This window comes from Stegostoma tigrinum, chromosome 28 (genome assembly GCF_030684315.1).
Source record: "Stegostoma tigrinum isolate sSteTig4 chromosome 28, sSteTig4.hap1, whole genome shotgun sequence".
NCBI lineage: Eukaryota > Metazoa > Chordata > Chondrichthyes > Orectolobiformes > Stegostomatidae > Stegostoma > Stegostoma tigrinum.
This window is the reverse complement of record NC_081381.1, coordinates 10,758,424-10,779,247: the sequence shown is the minus strand read 5'-3', so window position 1 is coordinate 10,779,247 and position 20,824 is coordinate 10,758,424. Positions and strand designations below refer to the sequence as shown.

Genomic DNA, 20,824 nt, shown 5'->3' with positions numbered 1-20,824 from the left:
CCATGACACTTATTTTACAGAATCAGTATGATGCAGGCGATGCCCATTTGGTACATTAACGTCTGCACTAGCTCTCGGAATATTTGAACTTACTGCTATCTCCAGCCTTTCCCCTGTAGCCCTGCACATCGGTTGCTATTTCAGTGGAAACATGTCTCATTTCAACCTGACTCCACCACATTCCCAGGCAATGCATCCCGGTCACAGAGGTTTTTCTCATTCTGCTCCTTTGCTAAGCACTTTAAAACCATGCCCTCTGGTTCTCGGCCCTTTTACGAATGGGAACAGTTTCTTCCATCCACTTTGCCAAGACTCATGATTTTGAAAACCAATTGTCCAAGCTTCCCTCAGCCTGTCTCTAAGAGAAACACAGCCTCAGCCTCTAATCTTTCCTTTTGCAAGCTTTCTGTAATGGATTTACATCCTGTCTATAGTGTGGTGCCTAGAATGAACACAATACTCTAGCTGAGCTCCAACTGGTAATTTTTTTATAGGTTCATTGTAACCTCCCTGACCTTCATCCCAATCATCACTACAGCAAAGCAGCCTGGGATGTTTAAGTGCACCAAAGGCTACATAAATGCAGACTGTTGTTGTTTGAAGGCAATAGCCTCACCTGTGGTAATGAGAGCATGTGTGGTCACAGGGGTTGCTGTGGGGCTCACACTGACTGCTCTGGTGTCAGTGCTGGAAGAGCTGACTATTTCACTTTTCTTTCCACTTTCGGCCATGTTTTCAGGCTGGCCTCCTTTGGTAGCTGCCATAGGAGCTAGCCCTGTGGTTTTAGGCTGGGAGGTAGTTGAAGCTTGCTGAACAGATGGAGTAGCTTTCAGAGCGACGCTTTGAAGTTGTGGCTGGACTGTTGCCGCTGTATTCTGTTGACTTCTGATTGCTAAATTTTGCACCTGCAAAAAAAAAAGGCGATTCACTTGAAAGTGACTGCTTAGGCAGCACATCACCTGCAGAATTTCACAGAAACCAAAACAACTTTACAATTAACTCCACTTGGAAAATTAAATGTTCAATTCTTTTAAAAATATCACAAGAAAATGCTGAGTAAATTCAAAGCTGTTGCCAAACCACGTGCCAAATGGTTACAGTAATAGCCACAAGGTTTCTCCAATTCAAGAGACTGAGACTGCACTTCACAATGCAGGTCCTATTTTGACAACTGGCTGTGAACCCCACAGTGTGCGATCTGGCAGGAGTTGCTGATTTTTGTTTAGCGACACTGTGCTGAGATTATTGACAGGAACGTTATCATCAGCAACTGGACACTGAGGCTGAACAGTCTGGGCAGTTCCGAGGAAGGGTCACCGGACCTGAAACGTTAACTCTGACTCTTCTCCGCAGATGCTGCCAGACCTGCTGAGCTTTTCCAGCAGCGCAGGTTTCTGGGCACATTGGGGTTGTTTTTATTCGAACAGTAGAGATTGAGGGGGGCGAATTGGGAGATTTAAACTCATGGAGGGCCATAGAGTGGGTAGAGAGGAAGGAAATTTTCCCTTTGATGAGGGTAGGGATGGCTGACCGGGAGGCATACTTCAAAAGGTACGGAGGCGGCGATGAGAGGAACTCACTGCCTGTGAGGTTGGTAGAGCTAGAAACCCTCGTGATGGATAACAGGATTAGAAGAGCGAGGTGGCTGTTTTTAACTGGTGCAGACAGTCGAAGACCTCTATAGCTGACCAGCTGGGAAAGGTACAGAGGGTCAGGAGGCACAGGAGGCAACCAACTCGGAAATCTGTGGAGATTTCAGTTCTGTTAAAGAGCAGGGCCAATTTCCCCATGATATGTCCCAGTACAGACCTGGAACAGAGTCTCTCCAATCTCAAACACAAGATCCATTTGGAACGCTGCTCCAAGGGAATAATCGAGACATTGAGCACACATGCCCTGTGAGCCGTTCATAGAAACCCAGTTACGTTGAGTGTGTGTCTGGGAGTCCCAGTCAATGTCGTGTACCCCTTGGTTTGCCATCCCCGTGGAACTGCTCCTTTATGCAGCAGGAAAACCTGCGGGCTGCTTCATTACATCCTCTCTTTTGGCAGAGAATAGGGGGGAAACTGTGGAATTCACTCATACAAGCAGCAATCAAACTGGTTCACTTTAAACAGAACCTCTCCCAGCTGCTGGAGAAAGAGGGATAAAGGAATAGAAGGATATACCAATAGTGAGGGATCACAGTGCGAGGCGGCTGGAGTGAAGCATTAACATCTGCATGGATCAGATGGGCTGAATGACATGTTGCTGTGCTCGAAGAGAATTCCTGTTGCTCTCCAGTGACCCTGCTTACCTGCTGGACAAGGCTAGTAACCCCTGCAACTTCCCAGAGGGAGGTCCCAGGCCCCTCAGGGTTACAGCTGCATTCATCTTCACTCCCAGTGTCTGAAACATTGCAGTAGTGCCCAGGGATTAACCCAGAGCCAGGCTGAGGGGCCCAGCTCTCCATGATACAAGATGCAGGTCTGGGCTGGCGAGCCAATCGTCATCTTTGTGCCATGACAATGCAGAAGGAACTCTCTCTCTCTCTCCTCAGCAGCAACAGTAACATGCTTTTAAAGAAGCCTGTGTGGGGTCAGGCTTCTTTAAAAGCATGTCACAGTTGGTGCTGAGGAGAGCGCGGGAGAGACAACAAAGTGTGGAGCTGGATGAACACAGCAGGCCAAGCAGCATCTTAGGAGCACAAAAGCTGACGTTTTGGGCCTAGACCCTTAGTGCAACTGTACATACAGTACCTTCTAGGCCATTTGGCCCATCATTCCTGTGCTAGTGATTAGGATGTTTTATTCAAATCCCATAACCGTTAATTTTCTGTGGCTAAATACTCGTGTTTAAAAAAAAACACCCTATCAGCTTTATTCGTGATTCTTGTACATATTAATCCAGAACCTCTGATCTTTTGTTGCTGAATACTGGAAGCAATATTTTCACAATTTATCAAATTACTCCACCACAGTGGGGGTCTCTCCCTAAGCCTCACCAGTTCTCGACCTGTTCTCCCTCTCAGACACTCAACATTTATTTCCTTGTTGGAGTTTTGGCCAGCATGTGGTTAGTTTCACAGCATCAGAGTTAGGAAATGAGAGAAGCTTGAGGCCCTTAATTTCGATCGCTCACAAGGCATGGCCACTCTACAGTGAACACTTATTGAAGTCAAGTGAAGTCACATTTAAACCACACAGTCAAAGAATTTAAAGTGGGGCCCCATCGTGTTGAATGATCTCTGACAGAGGAGTCCAGGAATCCCAATGGACACATTTAAGCAGCTGAGTCTGATACTGTCCAGACCTTGATCCCATACCTCTGTTCATCTTCAATCTAGGCGTCATGACACTTTTTCCACCCACTCGAGGGGGCAACAGGGCCTCAGTTTTAATGGCTCACTCGACTGAGCTGAGGGTCAGCTTGGGAAAGCTCCCTCGAGTGTAACTTCTTTTTCAAAGAGGTGAGAGGACTCCTCACCGAGTCAGGGCCCACAGCCAAATTATAACAGTGACTTGAGGGGACAGGCAAGTACCACAGCTACAGTGCTGCCCACATCTCATATCCCCTTCAGGGCAATGGTTATCCAATCTGAGAGAAAGCCAACCTAGTCACATTTCTAACAGGTTAAAGTGCAGAGGTTAAGGGCAGACTTTCTGCCAACAACCCTCCTTAAGAACATTTCAAAAGTACCGAGCGAGAGTTTTGTAAACTGACCTGTGGAGCAGCTGATTGTTGGTTCGCAGGAGAGATGGTGACCTCAGGCTGGACAGCAGCGACTGTGGCAGTGGGTGTGAAAATGAGCTGGGGGGACAAAGGAACAGCACGTCCTAGGGTCCTAGCTACTTGCACAAGGTTACTTTGCTGTGCCTGAAAATTACATGAAATGTGTTGCCTTTTACCTTACCAAAAGGTGCCTTGGGCAGAAAAGAACAGAGTTCGTCAGATGCTAATACACAGTCTTAACTAGAAAACAACAAGCCACGCAGCAAGCTGAACTGGAGGGGAGGTGGATGTTACCTGAAGGAGAGAAACCCTATTTGCTCCCGAAAGCTGATTTCATATTCACAGGGCTGCCTGGTTTTTAAATGGAAACCAAAAAACATTGCTGTGTTTAGTGAGTTACCTTTGCAATATGTCCCACTGAGTACCAGCTACTAGCCCTCACCCAAGCACTGGCCAACTGCTTAACTGTGGGGTGCATCACCTGACCAGGAACATAGTGTCTGTGTGTACATGGATGAGTGTGGGGTGTGCGCGAGTAGGTCTGTGTCTGGGGTAGGTATGCATCTGGGGATTTGCATGCGTTCATGTATCTGTGTCTTGTTGCAAGGGAGTGGGGGTCCGTGCATGTGTCGGTGTCTTGTTGGGGCATTGGGGCTGGGGCTGTGTCTGGAAAATGTGCATGCACTACAGATGTCCACATACGTGGGTACACTCAGGGAAGGTTGCTGTCGCCTGGAGGGGGTGAAGGAGGGTTGTGAGTAAACCTCTCTCACAAGTTAAGCAGTTGCAAAGTGAGTTGGAAATAAGAAAGAAGTTATTTTGTTTCCCCAGCTCCAATAATGCACATTTGCTATTGACTATTCATTCCTGCTAGTTTGTTTCTCCCCAAAATAAGAGTAGAGAAGGTATCAACATTAACCTTATACACAGGTTTCGTCCACCTCCCTCAGTGCAAACTATAAAAAGCAACACAAAACAGAAATCCACCAGAAGGGTGTGGTCAGACAATTGCTGGAGTCAACAGAGCAGGATTCCAGCAACAGATTAGAACAGGGACTGCTAAAGCAGTGCTCCTGAGATGCTGCTGGGCCTGCTGTGTTTATCCAGCCTCACATTTTATTATCTCCTGAGATGCTGCCTGGCCTGCTGTGTTCATCCAGCTCCACACTGTGTTATCTTGGATTCTCCAGCATCTGCAGTTCCCATTATCTCTGCTAAAGCATTGAAGGGTACAGGCTGTCAGGGGCTGGCATTGCCAACTGCTCCTTTAAATCCTGCTGATTCTGGCTGATACCCAAGCCATGTCTGAGGAAGGACAGATGGTACAAAACAGGATGAATTCTAAATAAAACCACCCAGATATTTATAGACCATTTTAATTTTCACCAATAGGTGCAAGTCTCATTAGTGTTTTTGTACAATGTTTAGATTTGGAGCTGGAGGTGGTGTTGCCACACAATTAAATTTACTTTTTCTACAGCAGCAGTAACTCTGCTTTCTCCCCTTGAACAACTTCATGGCAATTTTCAAAGCTACTCCGAGGGAGTGGTTCATGTTGTTCTGAAGGGTTCTCTCTCTCTCTGGGGTGTAGGTTCACATTGTGGCTGCTATGTCTGACCCAGAGATGAGTTTTTGATTCTATACCCATGGCCCATCTACTTTCACCTTTGGAACATCCCCTGGCCCTACTCTGGCCTCAGCTCGTTTGTTACTGTAATCCTCATCTACTCCTTTTTTGTATTATTTTTAGACACTCTTCAAAAATTATACATTCAAACTTCAGGCCATCCAAAACCCTACACCCCATTCCCTAACTTGCACCCAATCCCTTTATTCGTCCCTGCAATGCAATTATTCCTGGCAAGGCCAGAATTCGTTGCCCATCCCTAATTGCCCTCGAACTGAGTGGCTTACTCAACCATTTCAGAGGGCAGTTAACAAATCAACCGCACTGCTGTCGGTCTGGAGTCACATGTAGGCCAGACTGGGTAAAGATAACAGGCATCCCTCTCTAAAAAAAGGAGACATTGGTGAACCAGATGGGTTGTTACAACACACAATGATAGCTGTCATGGTCACCAGAGACAAGCTTTCAATTCCAGATAGACAAACTGAATTTAAAATTTTAACCAGTTGCTGTAGTCTGGGTTTGTGGATTATTAATGCAGTGACACTCCAACTGTATCTTGTTCTTGTCCTCATTGATTTGCACCCAACTAAGGTATAACTCAATTTTAAAATTTTAACCTGCTGTACACAGTGTGGCTTCCTCTACACTGGGGAAACCAAGCGGAGGCTTGGGGACCGCTTTGCAGAACACCTCCGCTCGGTTCGCAATAAACAACTGCACCTCCCAGTCACAAACCATTTCCACTCCCCCTCCCATTCTTTAGATGGAATGTCCATCATGGGCCTCCTGCAGTGCCACAATGATGCCACCTGAAGGTTGCAGGAACAGCAACTCATATTCCGCTTGGGAACCCTGCAGCCCAATGGTATCAATGTGGACTTCACCAGCTTCAAAATCTCCCCTTCCCCCACCGCATCCCAAAACCAGCCCAGCTAGTCCCCTCCCCTCACTGCATCCCAAAACCAGCCCAGCCTGTCTCTGCTTCCCTAACCTGTTCTTCCTCCCACCTATCCCCTCCTCCCACCTCAAGCCGCACCTCCATTTCCTACCTACTAACCTCATCCCGCCTCCTTGACCTGTCCATACTCCCTGGACTGACCTATCCCCTCCCTACCTATACTCTCCTCTCCACCTATCTTCTCCTCTATCCATCTTCAGTCCGCCTCTCCCTATTTATTTTATAACCCTCTCTGATGAAGGGTCTAGGTGCAAAACGTCAGCTTTTGTGCTCCTAAGATGCTGCTTGTCCTGCTGTGTTCATCCAGCTCCACACTTTGTTATCTTTAAAACTTCCATCCTTGTTTTCAAATCCTCTCCGGCTTCACCCTTACTGCTCTCTGGAACCCCCTCCCTCTACCTCACTTTCTCCTTCTGGAAAGGAGCTGGCACTCAGTGAGATAACCTCGTGTGCGCCGGGGCATGTTATTGCATGGAAAGTGCTACTATACCATTTGCACTGTGTGTGCTTTGCACTGTAGAAGAACCAATCTGAAGCAGCAAGTATTCGTGGCTGCTGGACTAACACTGGAGTGAGCCTCTCTCCCACTCTCCCTCACTCCATCCCTAAACTCACACAACAGGAGAAGAGAGACCCAGGGGATGCTGGAAAACCCAGAACGATCTTTCACTTTCCTTGCCCTGGGGTACAGAGGGGTATTTTGCCCACATCAGCTCCCCGGCTCTCCTTACTGTTTGTGTGTGTCTCTCTCTCTGTGTCGGTGTACCCTGTGCGTGTGCGCGTCTGTGTGTGACTGTGTCGCTCTGACTTTTTGTGTGACTCTCCTGCTCCCTCTGCCTGTGAGGGAGTGTGTTCCTCTCTTTCTCACCCCTCCTCTCTCTCTCTGCCTGTCCCCGTACAGAAGCGGGGAGGAGTCGGGAATGGATGCTCACGTTGCTCTACTTCTGCCCAGTTTGTGCTAGGAGAAGAAAACTGAGGCCAGTATTTCTGGTCAAAAAAAAACACTTTCTGGCAGAGCATAGGGTGCCCTGACTGGCTGCAGTGTACGGCTGAGGGAGAAGGATAATGCACAAGGTTTCCCATTCCAGCTCCTTCCGGCTCTCCGTGGGTGGAAGTACTGATTGGAACAGAAGGGATCAACCCTAGCACTGCCTCAAACAGACAAACTGCTTGTATTGGAGGTACTGAAGGATGACTCTCATATTCCAGTTGATCATAGAAGGAGGAGAGAAAAACAGAGGAAAGAATTTTTCTAGATCATATTTTCCTTTTGTTAGTCATAGTCCAATTAGCAGGAGCTGGTGTCCTGAGGGGAATCAGCAGCTTCCAAGACCAGACACTCGAACCCAGCCCCAGTGCAACAATGTCACAGGCAGCAGAAAAAAAACCAAAGAGCAAGCCATGCAGGTTATTGATCCACTATTAGGAGGAGACTCCTCTAATGGCTCAATCCAAACACACAGCCGCTGCTTTCACACAGACACACTCTCTGACTCTGACAGATTACAAAGTGACCTGCACTGTATCTATCTGAGCTCAGTATGTGACAGATATACAATATAGCTCTCTATCAACTAACTCAGAGATTTTGAGAAGATTTGTAGCTCAGGTTGAGTTTCTGTATGTGAGTTTGCTCACTGAGCTGGAAGGTTAGTTTTCAGATGTTTTGTCACCATTCTTGGTATCATCAGTGAGCCTCCGGTGAAGCGCTGGACTAACACTGGAGTGAGCCTCTCTCCCACTCTCCCTCACTCCATCCCTAAACACACACAACAGGAGAAGAGAGACCCAGGGGATGCTGGAAAACCCAGAACGATGTTATGTCCCACTTTCTATTTATCGGTTTAGGTTTCCTTGGGTTGGTGATGTCATTTCCTGTTCTTTTTCTCAGAGGATAGTAGATGGGCTCCAAATCAATGTGTGTGTTGATGGAGTTCCGGTTGGAATGCCATGCTTCTGGGAATTCTCGTGCGTGTCTGTTTGGCTTGTCCTAGGATGGACGTGTTGTCCCAATCAACACAATTGGGACAACACATCCATCCTAGGACAAGCCAAACAGAGACACGCACAAGAATTCCTAGAAGCATGGCATTCCAACCGGAACTCCATCAACACACACATGGGCTCCAAATCAATGTGTGTGTTGATGGAGTTCCGGTTGGAATGCCATGCTTCTAGGAATTCTTGTGCGTGTCTCTGTTTGGCTTGTCCTAGGATGGATGTGTTGTCCCAATTGTGTTGATTGGGACAACACGTCCATCCTAGGACAAGCCAAACAGACACGCACGAGAATTCCCAGAAGCATGGCATTCCAACCGGAACTCCATCAACACACACATTGATTTGGAGCCCATCTACCATCCTCTGAGGAGAAGAACAGGAAATGACCTCACCAACACAGGAAATGACATCACCAACCCAAGGAAACCTAAATAGATAAATAGAAAGCGGGACATAACACCAACGCTTCACTGGAGGCTCACTGATGATGTTACCTAGAATAGTGACGAAACGTCTGAAAACTAACTTTCCAGCTCAGCGAGCAAACTCACGTCCAGAAACTCCAAGAAGCTGGAAAGGAGTTTGGAGAGAACTCAATGTCGAGTGGCCGGGTTAGTACAGAAGGTCAGGCCTCAGGCTGGAGCCTCTCTGCAGGGAGTGTATCTTTACAGAGTGAACAAGGGCTCACCCGCAATTCCCCAGATGGGCGCTCCTCGTGTGGACTGTTCCTCCCTTTCCAGGGGGTCAGGGAACGTGGAGAGTAAACCCCAGGGTCTGATAATGGACACTCTCCTCGTCCGTCTCTCAGTGTTTTTCCAGCTTTGGGCCACCATAGTGATGGCGCGCATTTCCGTGACTGTGACCAAACAGCTGAATGTGAGGGAGACACCAGCAGCTCCTCCAGGTCTGATGCCTCACTCACTCAGCGTCATTTCTAACCACTGGCTTCGGGCTCGGTGTGGGCTCCCAGGACCCAGTACCTTTACCCAGTGTTTCCTGAACCATACTGACCAGGAAAATCCCAGTCCATGCCCTCAGCTGGCTGAGTGACTGGGGTGCCTCTCCAACAAAGCCCCATGCTCCTACCTTAGGGATGGGTATTAAACCAGCCTCCACCCTAGGTCAGGTGAGTGAGGAGCCTAGCTGGAAATAGGTGTGTGGATGATAGAGTGGGGTAATCTCACATCCCAAAACCATGACAAGGCTCACAACCAAACAATGTCAACTTCACACAGAACTGTAACCAATTCACAAACCAACATCCTCAGGATCAGAGAGAGGGAAGGGTCAGAGTTTCAGCAAGTAGATACTGAACTGGGCACTTCCTTATCACTGGTTTTGGACTGACATTGTGCATTAATTTGGAATGGGATGGTGCTCCCAAGGACATCTTGTTATAATTGGCTACTGTCTATTATATTTAAACTTCCCTGACAGTTTTGTTAACCGGATTAAGTAAAGAACAAGTTACCATATTAACTAACAAACATGTTTTCGAATTATTACCAAATATTACAGTTGGAAAAGGCAGGAATTGTTTTGTGGGCAGATTACTCAGATGATCCCAAATGAACTTGTAGCTTAAATTAGGTTTTGTAACTATTCATCAGACTCACTCCCCTGAACGCCCTTTAAAATGTCCCATCAGAATTAATATGGAGAACTCACGCCCGGAAACAGAAATGTTCAAACTGGAATATAATTGGGAAGAATATTAATTGACTTCCTACAGGAACAACTGTAAAAGGATCAAAGGTTATAGATAATGTTTGAATTATATGTTGCCAAGTTAATCTTCAAAGAGAATGATCTGGGGTTAGTGAGCTAGTGATTAATCACCACTTATCCTGCAAACACATGGGCCACGCATAAAGAACATGTATGTTTGACATTATATTATAAATACAACACTTCTTAAATTACGCACCAGGTTGCTGCTTACCATCTGAGCCCGAAGGTACATTTGTGCCTGGCTGGCAGTTAATGTGGGACTGTTAGAGTTCCCCAGTAAGACAGCCTGCTGAGCAATCCCAGTGGCAGCTGCAGAGTTAACACTTTGAGCACGGCTGATCAACTGAGCAGCAGCAGGGGATGTCGCGAGGTTAATCTAAATCAAAGAAACACAAAGCCTTTCCATTAACATTTTAATGGGAAACAGAATTCAATCGTGGTGCTTTAGGAACGCCACTTCCAATGCAAATTCAAACTTCCATTCTTGGAGACAATAAGGACTGCCGATACTGGAAACCAGGGCCCACACGTGACAGGCTGGAAAAGCACAGCAGGTCAGGCAGCACCCGAGGAGCAGGGAAGTCAAGGTTTGGGGCCAGTCGTGACAAAGGATTTCAGCCCAAAACAGCAACTGACTTGCTCTTCGAATGCTGTCTGACCTGCTGCAATTTTCCAGCCTCAAACCTACAGACATAAAAACTTCCATCCGCCACCCACGCCCCCCTCAGCTCGTGTCTCAAACTCTTTTTTGCAAACGGTTTGCATTTTCCAGAACGTGTTCTCCTGTCAGTAACTTCCTCAGAAAGTCAGGAGGAAAGCTGTAGAAGGCTCTTTTGGTGATTTGTCTAGAATTTCTACCAAGAAGCTGGGTCAGAGGATCGGGTCAGTTAGATGCTGTGTCCTATGAACCAACATTGTCCTTTAAGTGTGAAACTGAAGGCACGAACTGAGAACAGAGAAGCAGCAGGCCATTCAGCCCTTAGAGCAGTGATAATGGGAACTGCAGATGCGGGAGAATCCAAGATAATAAAATGAGAGGCTGGATGAACATAGCAGGCCCAGCAGCATCTCTGTGCTCCTGAGATGCTGCTTGGCCTGCTGTGTTCATCCAGCCTCACATTTTATTATCTTGGATTCTCCAGCATCTGCAGTTCCCATTATCACTGATACAATTTTAACCTCACTGCGAAGCCTCTTCCAGGGATGCCTAACCTGAAGGAGTTACCCTCCTTCCTCCAGACCAACCTCAGGGAATCACTCTCCCATTGCAACGCCCTTAGAGCAGGGTCTGTTATTCAATGACGCAATGCCTAATCCTCCTCTTTAACGCCATTTCCCAGCACAATCCCGCATCTCCCTTGATGGTTTTCATTTGGAGAAATCAATCAATTCCTGTCCTGATTATGCCTAGTGACTGAGCCTCCTCAGCGTCTGGGGTAGACAATTCTAGGGATTCACTCCTTGGGAGGGAAGTAATCCTCATTTCAGTCCTTAAATGCCTGACCCCCTCATTGAAAGGCTGTGGCCAACGGTCACAGATCACCACCTGCACCCCCATCCCCCCAGGGGAGCCCTCGGAGTGCAGTGGAGACGGGACGTTGGATGCCTTCAAGGCAGAGATTGACACATTCTTGATCTCAGAAGGAGTCAAGGGCTACGGGGAGAGTGCAGGGAAGTGGAGTTGAAATGCCCATCAGCCGTGATTTAAATGGCGGAGTGGACTTGATGGGCCGAATGACCTTACTTCCACTCCTATGTCTTATGGTCTTCCTGCATCTACGTTGTATCAATGTTGTGTTTGACTGAGGTCACCGTTCGTTCTTCTAAACTCTACAGAATACCAACCCACTCTAATTAATCCTTCCATTCCAAGAAATTATTTTGGTGAACCTTCAGCTGCACTCCCTTCTATGGCCAGTGTAGTTTTCCATACATAACCAGACCAAAGCGACAATATTCTGGCACATTCACACCATGGCACTACGTAATTGCAACAAGACAACATTGCTGCTATTCACAAATCCTCTTGTAATAAAGGCTAAAATCCAGCTTGCTGCCTAAGTTGTCTGCTGTACGTGTATATTGTCAGTGGCTCGAATAAGAACACACAACACCCCTGAGAAATTCAACTTCTCACCCTTCAGGAAATGATCCGTAATTCTGTTTTCCCACCAAAGTGTCTAACCTCACATTTCTCCACAGTGCATTGTATTTCATCTTTCATGTTTACACCCACTCACTTATCCTCTCCAAATCCCCTTGAAACATCTTTGCATCCTCCTCAACTCCCACTTCCACCTAGCCTTGCATCATCCACAACCTGAAACTTAATCCCCAATTTAGAATCATTGAAATAGCTCCAGATTTTGGACTGATGTTGAATGGTACGAGAGTTAGAGAATTCTGCAAAGTCAAAGTCATGTGCAAGAAAAAAAACACCTCAAGTCAGGAGCCAGTGTCTGGCCATTACCTTTTTTGCAGAGCTCAGGGAAATATTTCATAAAAGAAGTTTGGTGACAAGGAGGCCAAGTCAGGAATAATCACTGACCTCATCTCCTGCGAGGTTAGGCTTCAATTCTATTGCATGGAATAGGCTTCTCTAGGTCTTTACCTCAAGCACAGCCCCTGAATGTGCGGAGATAAGGGGCTGGCCAGTGTTTGATGGACAGAGGGAGAATGTGAAACAAGATGTCACCTGTTCCACAAAGCTCAGGCAGCAAATAAGTTGAGGGATGTTTGTGAAAGGATGTAACTATTGCATAACTTGTGTTTATAAAGCACCCCAAATGTAATCAAGTTTTCCAGGGCTCTTCACAGGAGCTTTATACAAATAAAACTCGGCATCTGGCCACACAAGGATATGCAAGGTCAGACAATTAAAAACTTGGCCAAAGGAGAAAGGTTTCGCGGAGTGTTTCAAAGGAGGGAAGTCAGGTGGAGAGCTGGAACAGTATAGAGAGGAGCAACTGAGGGCCAATGATGGAGCAATTAGAATTGGTGATTAACAGAGGCAGGATCGGCAGATGCTAACATTGGAGGTTATAGAGCTGGAGGAGCGAGGGGTTTAAATTTAGCTAAATGTGAGGTGTTACATTTTGGTAAGGCAAATCAGGGTTGGACTTATACACTCTATAGTAGGGCCCTGAGGAGTGTTGCCAAACAAAGAAACCTTGGGGTGCAGGTTCATAGTCCCTCTAAAGCACAGTTGGAGGTAGGCAGGATAGTGAAGGCAGCATTTGGTACGCTTGCCTTTATCAGTCAGTGCACTGAGTTGGGAGTTCATGCTTGTGGCAGTACAGGACATTGGTAAGAGAGATAGCAAGAACTGCCAATGCTGGAGTCAGAGATAACGCAATGTGGAGCTGGAGGAACACAGCAAGCCAGGCAGCATCAGAGGAGCAGGTAAGCTAACGTTTTGGGTTGGGACCCTTCCTCAGAAATTTTCAGACCCGAAACATCAGCTTTCCTGTTCCTCTGGCCTGCTGTGCTCCTCCAGGACATTGGGGAGGCCACTTTTGGAATACTACATGCAATTCTGGTCTTCCTGCTACAGGAAGGATGTTGTGAGACTTGAGATGGTTCAGGAAAGATTTACAAGGATGTTGTCGGGGTTGGAGGGTTTGAGCTGTAGGGGGAGGCTGAATTGGCTGGAGGCTATTTTCCCTGGAGCATCGGAGGCTGAGGCGATGACCTTATAGAGGTTTATAAAATCATGAGCGGCATGGATAGGGTGATTAGCCAAGGTCTTTTCCCCAGGGTAGGGGAGTTCAAAACTAGAGGGCATAGGTTTGAGAGAGGAAAGATTTAAAAGGGACGCAAGGGCAGGTTTTCCAGGCAGAGCGTGGCACGTGTATGGGATGTGCTGCCAGAAAACATAGAAGAGGCTGGTACAATTACAACATTTAAAAGGCATCTGGATGGGTACATGAATAGGAAGGGTTGAGAGGGAAATGGGCCAAATACTGGCAAATGGGACTTGATTAATTTAGGAGATCTGGTCGACTCAGACGAGTTGGACCAGAGCGTCTATGACTGATAGTTTGGGCATTAAAACAGAAATGCTGGTTCTGCAGGAGTCAGCCAGAGGTAGGTGAGCAGAGGGCTGATGGAAAGGGGTAAGACTCAGGGCAAAGGGCAGCAGATTTGAATATTGATGGCAACTGACTGAAACCTTCTCATTAAAACTGGACCCTGAATTCCCACATTACAAACTGACATAACCCCAAAGACATCAACTCCATAAAAATTCACTGTCCAGTAGCGTTTAATGGTCAGAAACCATTCAAATCTGTAAATGTGCTCAGTGTTTTTGTGGGGTGGGTGGGACAAAGGCCAGGTGTTAGGTCAAAATTAATTAACATAAAAATTAATAAGCACTGGTAATCACTTTCATCCCTTGAAAAAAAAAGTTTTTAAAAAGTAAAATACTGCTGTGCAGAGGGACTTGGATGTCCTTGTGCATGAATTGCTAAAAGTAGGATTGCAGGTGCAGCAGGTAATTAAAAAGGCAAATGGAATTCTGTCTGTCATTGCTCGAGGGATGGAGTTTAAAAACAGGGAGGCCATGCTGCAGCTGTATAGGGTCCTGGTGAGGCCACACCTGGAGTACTGTGCACAGTTTTGGTCTCCTTACTCGAGAAGGGATATACTGGCACTGGAGGGGGTGCAGAGTAGATTCATTCGGTTGATTCCAGAGTTGAGAGGGTTGGATTATGAGGAGAGACTGAGTAGACTGGGATTATACTCATTGGAATTCAGAAGAATGAGGAGAGATCTTATAGAAACATGTAAGATTATGAAGGGAATAGATAAGGTGGAGGCAGGGAGGTTGTTTCCGCTAGCAGGTGAAACTAGGTCTAGAGGGCATCGCCTCAAAATAAAGGGAAGCAGATGTGGGACTGAGGTCGGGGGAACTTCTTCACCCAGAGGGTTGTGAATCTGTGGAATTCCCTGCTCAGTGAAGCGGATGAAGCTACCTCGCTGAATGTGTTTAAGGTAAGGCTGGATAAATTTTTGAACAGTAAGGGAATTAAGGGTTATGGTGAGTGGGCGGGTAAGTGGAGCACAGTCTCAAAATGATCAGCCATGATCTTATTAAATGGTGGGGCAGGCTCAAGGGGCCTGATGGCCTACTCCAACTCCTAGTCCTTATGTCCTTATGTTCTTTAGCAGAAAACCAAGTCCAAGTCCATGTCTGTAAGCAGTGTACTGGATGTATACGCAGCTCTGCTGAGAACACAGGAAGTCTACATTGAGGCGAATGCATTATAAACAGATCCACAGGCCCTGTTACACATGAGATATCAGCGCTGTACAGACAAATGGGTCACAGTTTTGTAACATACAAACAGAAGTGAATAATGTTGGGCTTAAATAACGTGGTCACCTACTCAGCCAGCTTCCTGGGCCTGACATTGAGGATTTCCACCACAAATTCTTTTTCCTCCACTCCACTGAGGTCAGACTGCTACAGAGTATTCAGGAGGGTACCGCAATGAGCCAGCTAACCATGGAAGGCATGTTCATTGCTTGAAGTCCTCCCTCTGCATTACCCTTTCATCACCTTCAGGAAGAGTGAAGTCGGCTCATTACTGGCACTGGCCTGCATTTGGACAATTCCATCTCCTACAGAACCATTGTCACTTATTAGAAAGAATTTCCAGTTGACTTCCTAATTGATGCTGGAAGACACTGCTTTGGCTGAGAGAATGTTCACATGGAGTACGTATACTGACAGGCCCCAGGGGGCCTGGTGTCTGTGATGGACACCCTGGGCAAGCCCATAAGTTGGCCATAAGGGATAGGCTATTTGGTGCCTCAAGCCTGCTCCAGCACTCAACAGGATCATGGACCAAGTAGTTAGAGTCGTTTATCATGGGATGGATCCCTCCACATGTTAAGGGATTCTCTGTAATTGAAAAAAAAGAGATTAATTTAGAATAGCTGGTTGGCATGGATGAGTTGGACCGGAGGATCCGTTTCAATGCTGTACATCTCTGACTGAATTCCCATGAATATTTACTTTTAGGAAAAGCCTTATTTAACGGTTGTGGTTTTTGGAACTTGGGGAAATTTAAAGGTACGTGTTGGCGCTAACAGAGAGGTTTCAGGCTGAATCTAGTTGTTGTCTGTCAGTCGGGGCATTGCTGTCTGTATAAATAAAAGCACCGCCTACAATTGGAGCTGCTGCATTGCTCTTTACTTACAGTTGTCTGGGAAGAGACGGGTTGCTGCGAGACATTCCCATTCGGCGATGATCCCTGTCTATTGGCAGCTAAACTAGCCTGAAGGAGAGAGACAAAATGGTACAAACAATTACAAGATTTTGCTGTAGGCCATTTGGCCCATCGAGCCTGTACCACTATTCAATAAAATCATCGGCTAACTGGATTGTTGCTTTAATAACATGTTCTTGCCCACTTCCCATGACCCTGAACTCCCTTGTCAAAGATTAGTCTAACCCAGCTATATTTAATGACCGAGCCTGCACTGTTCTCGAGTGGAAATGATTTCCAGGTTCATGCAGGTTAGTGTCCTGATGTGCCTTGTTGCTTTTTAAAGTCATATCAGCAAATAAAACGACTCACGGTTAAAATCATTTGATTCTTACAGGAAGCTAGTAAATGAGAATAAAACTGCAGAGGAAGTAACATTATAACAACAAAAATACAAAATGAAGCATTTCTCAAAGAATTTTTTAAAGAACACAAAACTAACACCTCAAAAAGGAAGAACTTCCTCCTCATGCCACTCTTAAACAGGAGACCTTTTATTTGGAAGCCGCTCCTATAGTTCTAGACTCCTCCATGAGAGGAACCATTCTCTGAGCATCTATCCCATATACGAACCCCACCTGGACTGGTCCCCATTTCAATAACAGATAGAGCTGCCCAACATTGAACCTCATCTCAAACAACAATGTGCCTCGCCCCAAAGGAACACATTCTGGCCCCCGTCTCGTCTTTGTTTGCTGACATACTGATGGAGTTCAAAAACATAACAAGTCACTCTCCACAGAGCTGATAATTGGCTGACACGGCACCATTCCCTGCAGGGTCTAGGCTTCAGAGCAGGAGGTTTCATTTATGTGGGTTACACTGTCAGCTGTAGCTTAATTTCCAGCTCATGTGGGAACACAAAATGACCAGTCAATGAATGGAAATGACTTCCAGGTTAGTGCAGGTTAGTGTCCTGATGTGACTTGTTGCTTTTTAAAGTCAGCAGCAAATAAAAACACTGGTTAAAACCATTTGATTCTTACAGGAAGCTAGAAAGTGAGAATAAAAACGACATAGGAAGTGACATTGTAAGAACAAAAATACAAAAGGAAGCATTTCTTAAAGAACACTGCTAGAAACAGCTCACTGGAGTTGCATGTAGGGCACATACCAATTTCACTTTGACTCGTGTTTATGGAGAATGGAGAAAGCGAGATCCGCCTCTGCAAATATTTATTTCATTCACAGGACAAAGACATCACTGGCTGGACCAGCATTTATTGTTGCACCCCACCAGCCCAAGTGCAGCTTAGAATCAACCACATTGCTCTGGGCCCAGAGTCACATGTAGGCCAGACCAGGTAAGGAAGGCAGTTTCCTTCTCTAAAGGACTTTCGTGAACCAGATGGGTTTTCCCCATAATTAACAATGGTTTTATGGCCATTATTAGACTCTTAATTCCAGATATTTATTAAATTCAAATTCCATCATCTATCAATGGCAAGATTCAAACCCAAGCCCCCAGAACAAGTGCTGAAGAAGAGACCAGACTCGAACTGTCGACATTCCTGCTCCTCGGATGCTGTCTGACCTGCTGCGCTTCTCCAGCTCCACATTTTATCAACTCTGACCTTCTGCATCTGCAATCCTTACTATCCACAGAACACTACCTGGATATCTGGATTAACAGCCCAGCAATAGTAGCACTAGGCCATTGCCTCCCCTAAAACAGTGAGCATTAAAGCACTTGGACAATAAAAGGGTGAGAGAGGTTGGAAAATGAATATCTAAAGATATTCTGCATATAGGAGGGATAGACAAAAAAAAGGAAACAAGGTGTGAGGTAGCACTGCTAATGGGGGACGATATCTAATCATCACCCCTTGAATTTAATGGTGTTCCATCACTGAATCCCCTACTATAAACATCCTGAGGGGTACCATTGAGCAGAAACTCAACTGGACTCACCACATGAACACAGTGGCTACAATACCAGGCCAGAAGCTAGGAATATTGCAGCAAGTAACTCACCTCCAGACTCCTCAAAGCCTGTTCACCATCTCAAAGCACAGGTCAGGAGTGTGAGGAAATACTCCCCACTTGCCTGGATGAGAGCAGCTCCAACAAGGCTCAGTAAGCGCGACACAATCCAGGACAAAGCAGCCCTCGCTTGACTGGCACCACATCCACAAGCATCCGCTCCCTCCACCACCAACGCTCAGTAGCAGCAATGCTTACTATCCACAACATGCACTGCAGAAACTCACCAAAAATCCTCAGGCAGTACCTGCCTAACCCACAACCACTTACATCTGGAAGGACGTCGACATCAGACATATAGGAACACCACCAAGTGCCCCTCCAAGCCACTCACCACCCTGACTTGGAAATATATCACCATTCCTTCACTGTCACTGGGTCAAATTCCTGGAAAGCTCTCCCTGACAGCATTGTGGGTCAACCCAGGTGGACTGCAGCAGATGAAGAGGGCAGCTCGCCACCGCCTTCTCAAGGGCAACTAGGGATGGGCAAGAAATGCTGGCCAGCCAGCAATGCCCACATCTCACAAACGAATAGAGGAAAAAAAAATCATTACATAAGAGGGGGATCTTCGATTGAAAAACCAAGGTACAGAATCAGTTTGAGCGGAGTTAAGAGACAAAAACGGAAAGCAAACATTTTGGGAAATAGCTTATATAACACCAAACTATAAATATGAATGGCTGGCAGACTGTAAATCCGGAAATTAGAGGTTCCTTTATCATGGTTACAGCACAGAGGAATAATGGATGACTTCAATTTACATCTAGACTGGGTTAAACAAGTCAGTATTAATGTTTTGGAGGATGAATTCCTGGAGTGTGCACGAGATAGAATGTTAAATTGAGGGGTCACCCAGGCATCAGGCTATTTTAGATTTGGTGTTGAGTCACTAGAAAAGGATGATCAATAACCTTATTGTAAAAAGGGGACTTTTGGAGATAATAATCTTATTTCAATTTTACACATAGCTTGAATGTGATATAGTTCTTTCTGAAAAAAATCACACCTTAAAATTTCAAAGGAAATTAAGAGAGTGTGAGAACAGATTGGATAAGGATAGGTTGGAAAAGTACACAAAAAACTGACAGTAGACTATGGCTAGCGATTAAAGAAATACAACCAAGGTCTAGTACAGATATCCATTCCCCTAAACACCCAAACAAAGTGACTCAACTGTGGTTAATGAAAGGAGTTAAAGTTTGCACTAGATCAAAGGAAGCAGCATATAAAGGACACCATAAATAGTCATAATCCTGAGGATTCAGAGTATTTTAGGATTGAAAGTGGGGTGTTGGGGGGCAAGAAATTGGAAACGAGAACTTGAATACAAATGAGCAAGAGGTATAAAAGGGGACTGTAAAAATTGCTGGTCAATACGTAAAGGGAAATAGGATAAATGTGGGCCCATTACAGGTGGGACACACGGAGAAACTAGACATTTAATTTGAATCAGTGATAATGGGAACTGCAGATGCTGGAGAATCCGAGAAAATAAAATGTGAGGCTGGATGAACACAGCAGGCCAAGCAGCATCTCAGGAGCACAAAAGCTGACGTTTCGGGCCTAGACCCTTCATCAGAGACGGGGATGGGGAGAGGGAACTGGAATAAATAGGGAGAGAGGGGGAGGCGGACCGAAGATGGAGAGAAAAGAAGATAGGTGGAGAGAGTGTAGGTGGGGAGGTAGGGAGGGGATAGGTCAGTCCAGGGAAGACGGACAGGTCAAGGAGGCGGGATGAGGTTAGTAGGTAGCTGGGGGTGCGGCTTGGGGTGGGAGGAAGGGATGGGTGAGAGGAAGAACAGGTTAGGGAGGCAGAGACAGGTTGGACTGGTTTTGGGATGCAGTGGGTGGAGGGGAAGAGCTGGGCTGGTTGTGTGGTGCAGTGGGGGGAGGGGACGAACTGGGCTGGTTTTGGGATGCAGTGGGGGAGGGGAAGAGCTGGGCTGGTTGTGTGGTGCAGTGGGGGGAGGGGACGAACTGGGCTGGTTTTGGGATGCAGTGGGGGAAGGGGAGATTTTGAAACTGGTGAAGTCCACATTGATACCATATGGCTGCAGGGTTCCCAAGCGGAATATGAGTTGCTGTTCCTGCAACCTTCGGGTGGCATCATTGTGGCACTGCAGGAGGCCCATGATAGACATGTCATCTAAAAGAATGGGAGGGGGAGTGGATACAACGCATCATCCTCCGACCTTTCCGCCATCTACAATCCGACCCTACCACCCAAGACATTCTTCCATCCCCACCCCTGTCTGCTTTCCGGAGAGACCACTCTCTCCGTGACTCCCTTGTTCGCTCCACACTGCCCTCCAACCCCACCACACCCGGCTCCTTCCCCTGCAACTGCAGGAAATGCTACACTTGCCCCCACACCTCCTCCCTCACCCCTATCCCAGGCCCCAAGATGACTTTCCATATTAAGCAGAGGTTCACCTGCACATCTGCCAATGTGGTATAATGCATCCATTGTGGCTTCCTCCACATTGGGGAAACCAAGCGGAGGCTTGGGGACCGCTTTGCAGAACACCTCCG

The 20,824-nt window shown here is 46.5% G+C and overlaps 1 protein-coding gene across 15 annotated transcripts in view; it reads right to left on the bottom strand.

Annotated features, from left to right (window-relative positions):
• LOC125466567 (polyhomeotic-like protein 2) overlaps positions 1–20,824 on the bottom strand; it is a 271,012-nt gene that overhangs the window by 76,982 nt on the left and 173,206 nt on the right. For 11 of the 15 annotated variants that reach the window (XM_048561185.2, XM_059638020.1, XM_048561186.2 and 8 more), the window contains 4 exons: positions 16,238–16,315; positions 10,243–10,407; positions 3,703–3,855; positions 617–905 (listed from right to left, as the gene is read on the bottom strand). In XM_048561185.2, coding sequence (XP_048417142.1) covers positions 617–905; positions 3,703–3,855; positions 10,243–10,407; positions 16,238–16,315 — 685 coding nt within the window. Of the gene's footprint in view, positions 1–616; positions 906–3,702; positions 3,856–10,227; positions 10,408–16,237; positions 16,316–20,824 lie in introns of those variants that run through there. The other 4 variants (XM_048561192.2, XM_048561193.2, XM_048561194.2 and 1 more) reach the window with 4 other exon arrangements.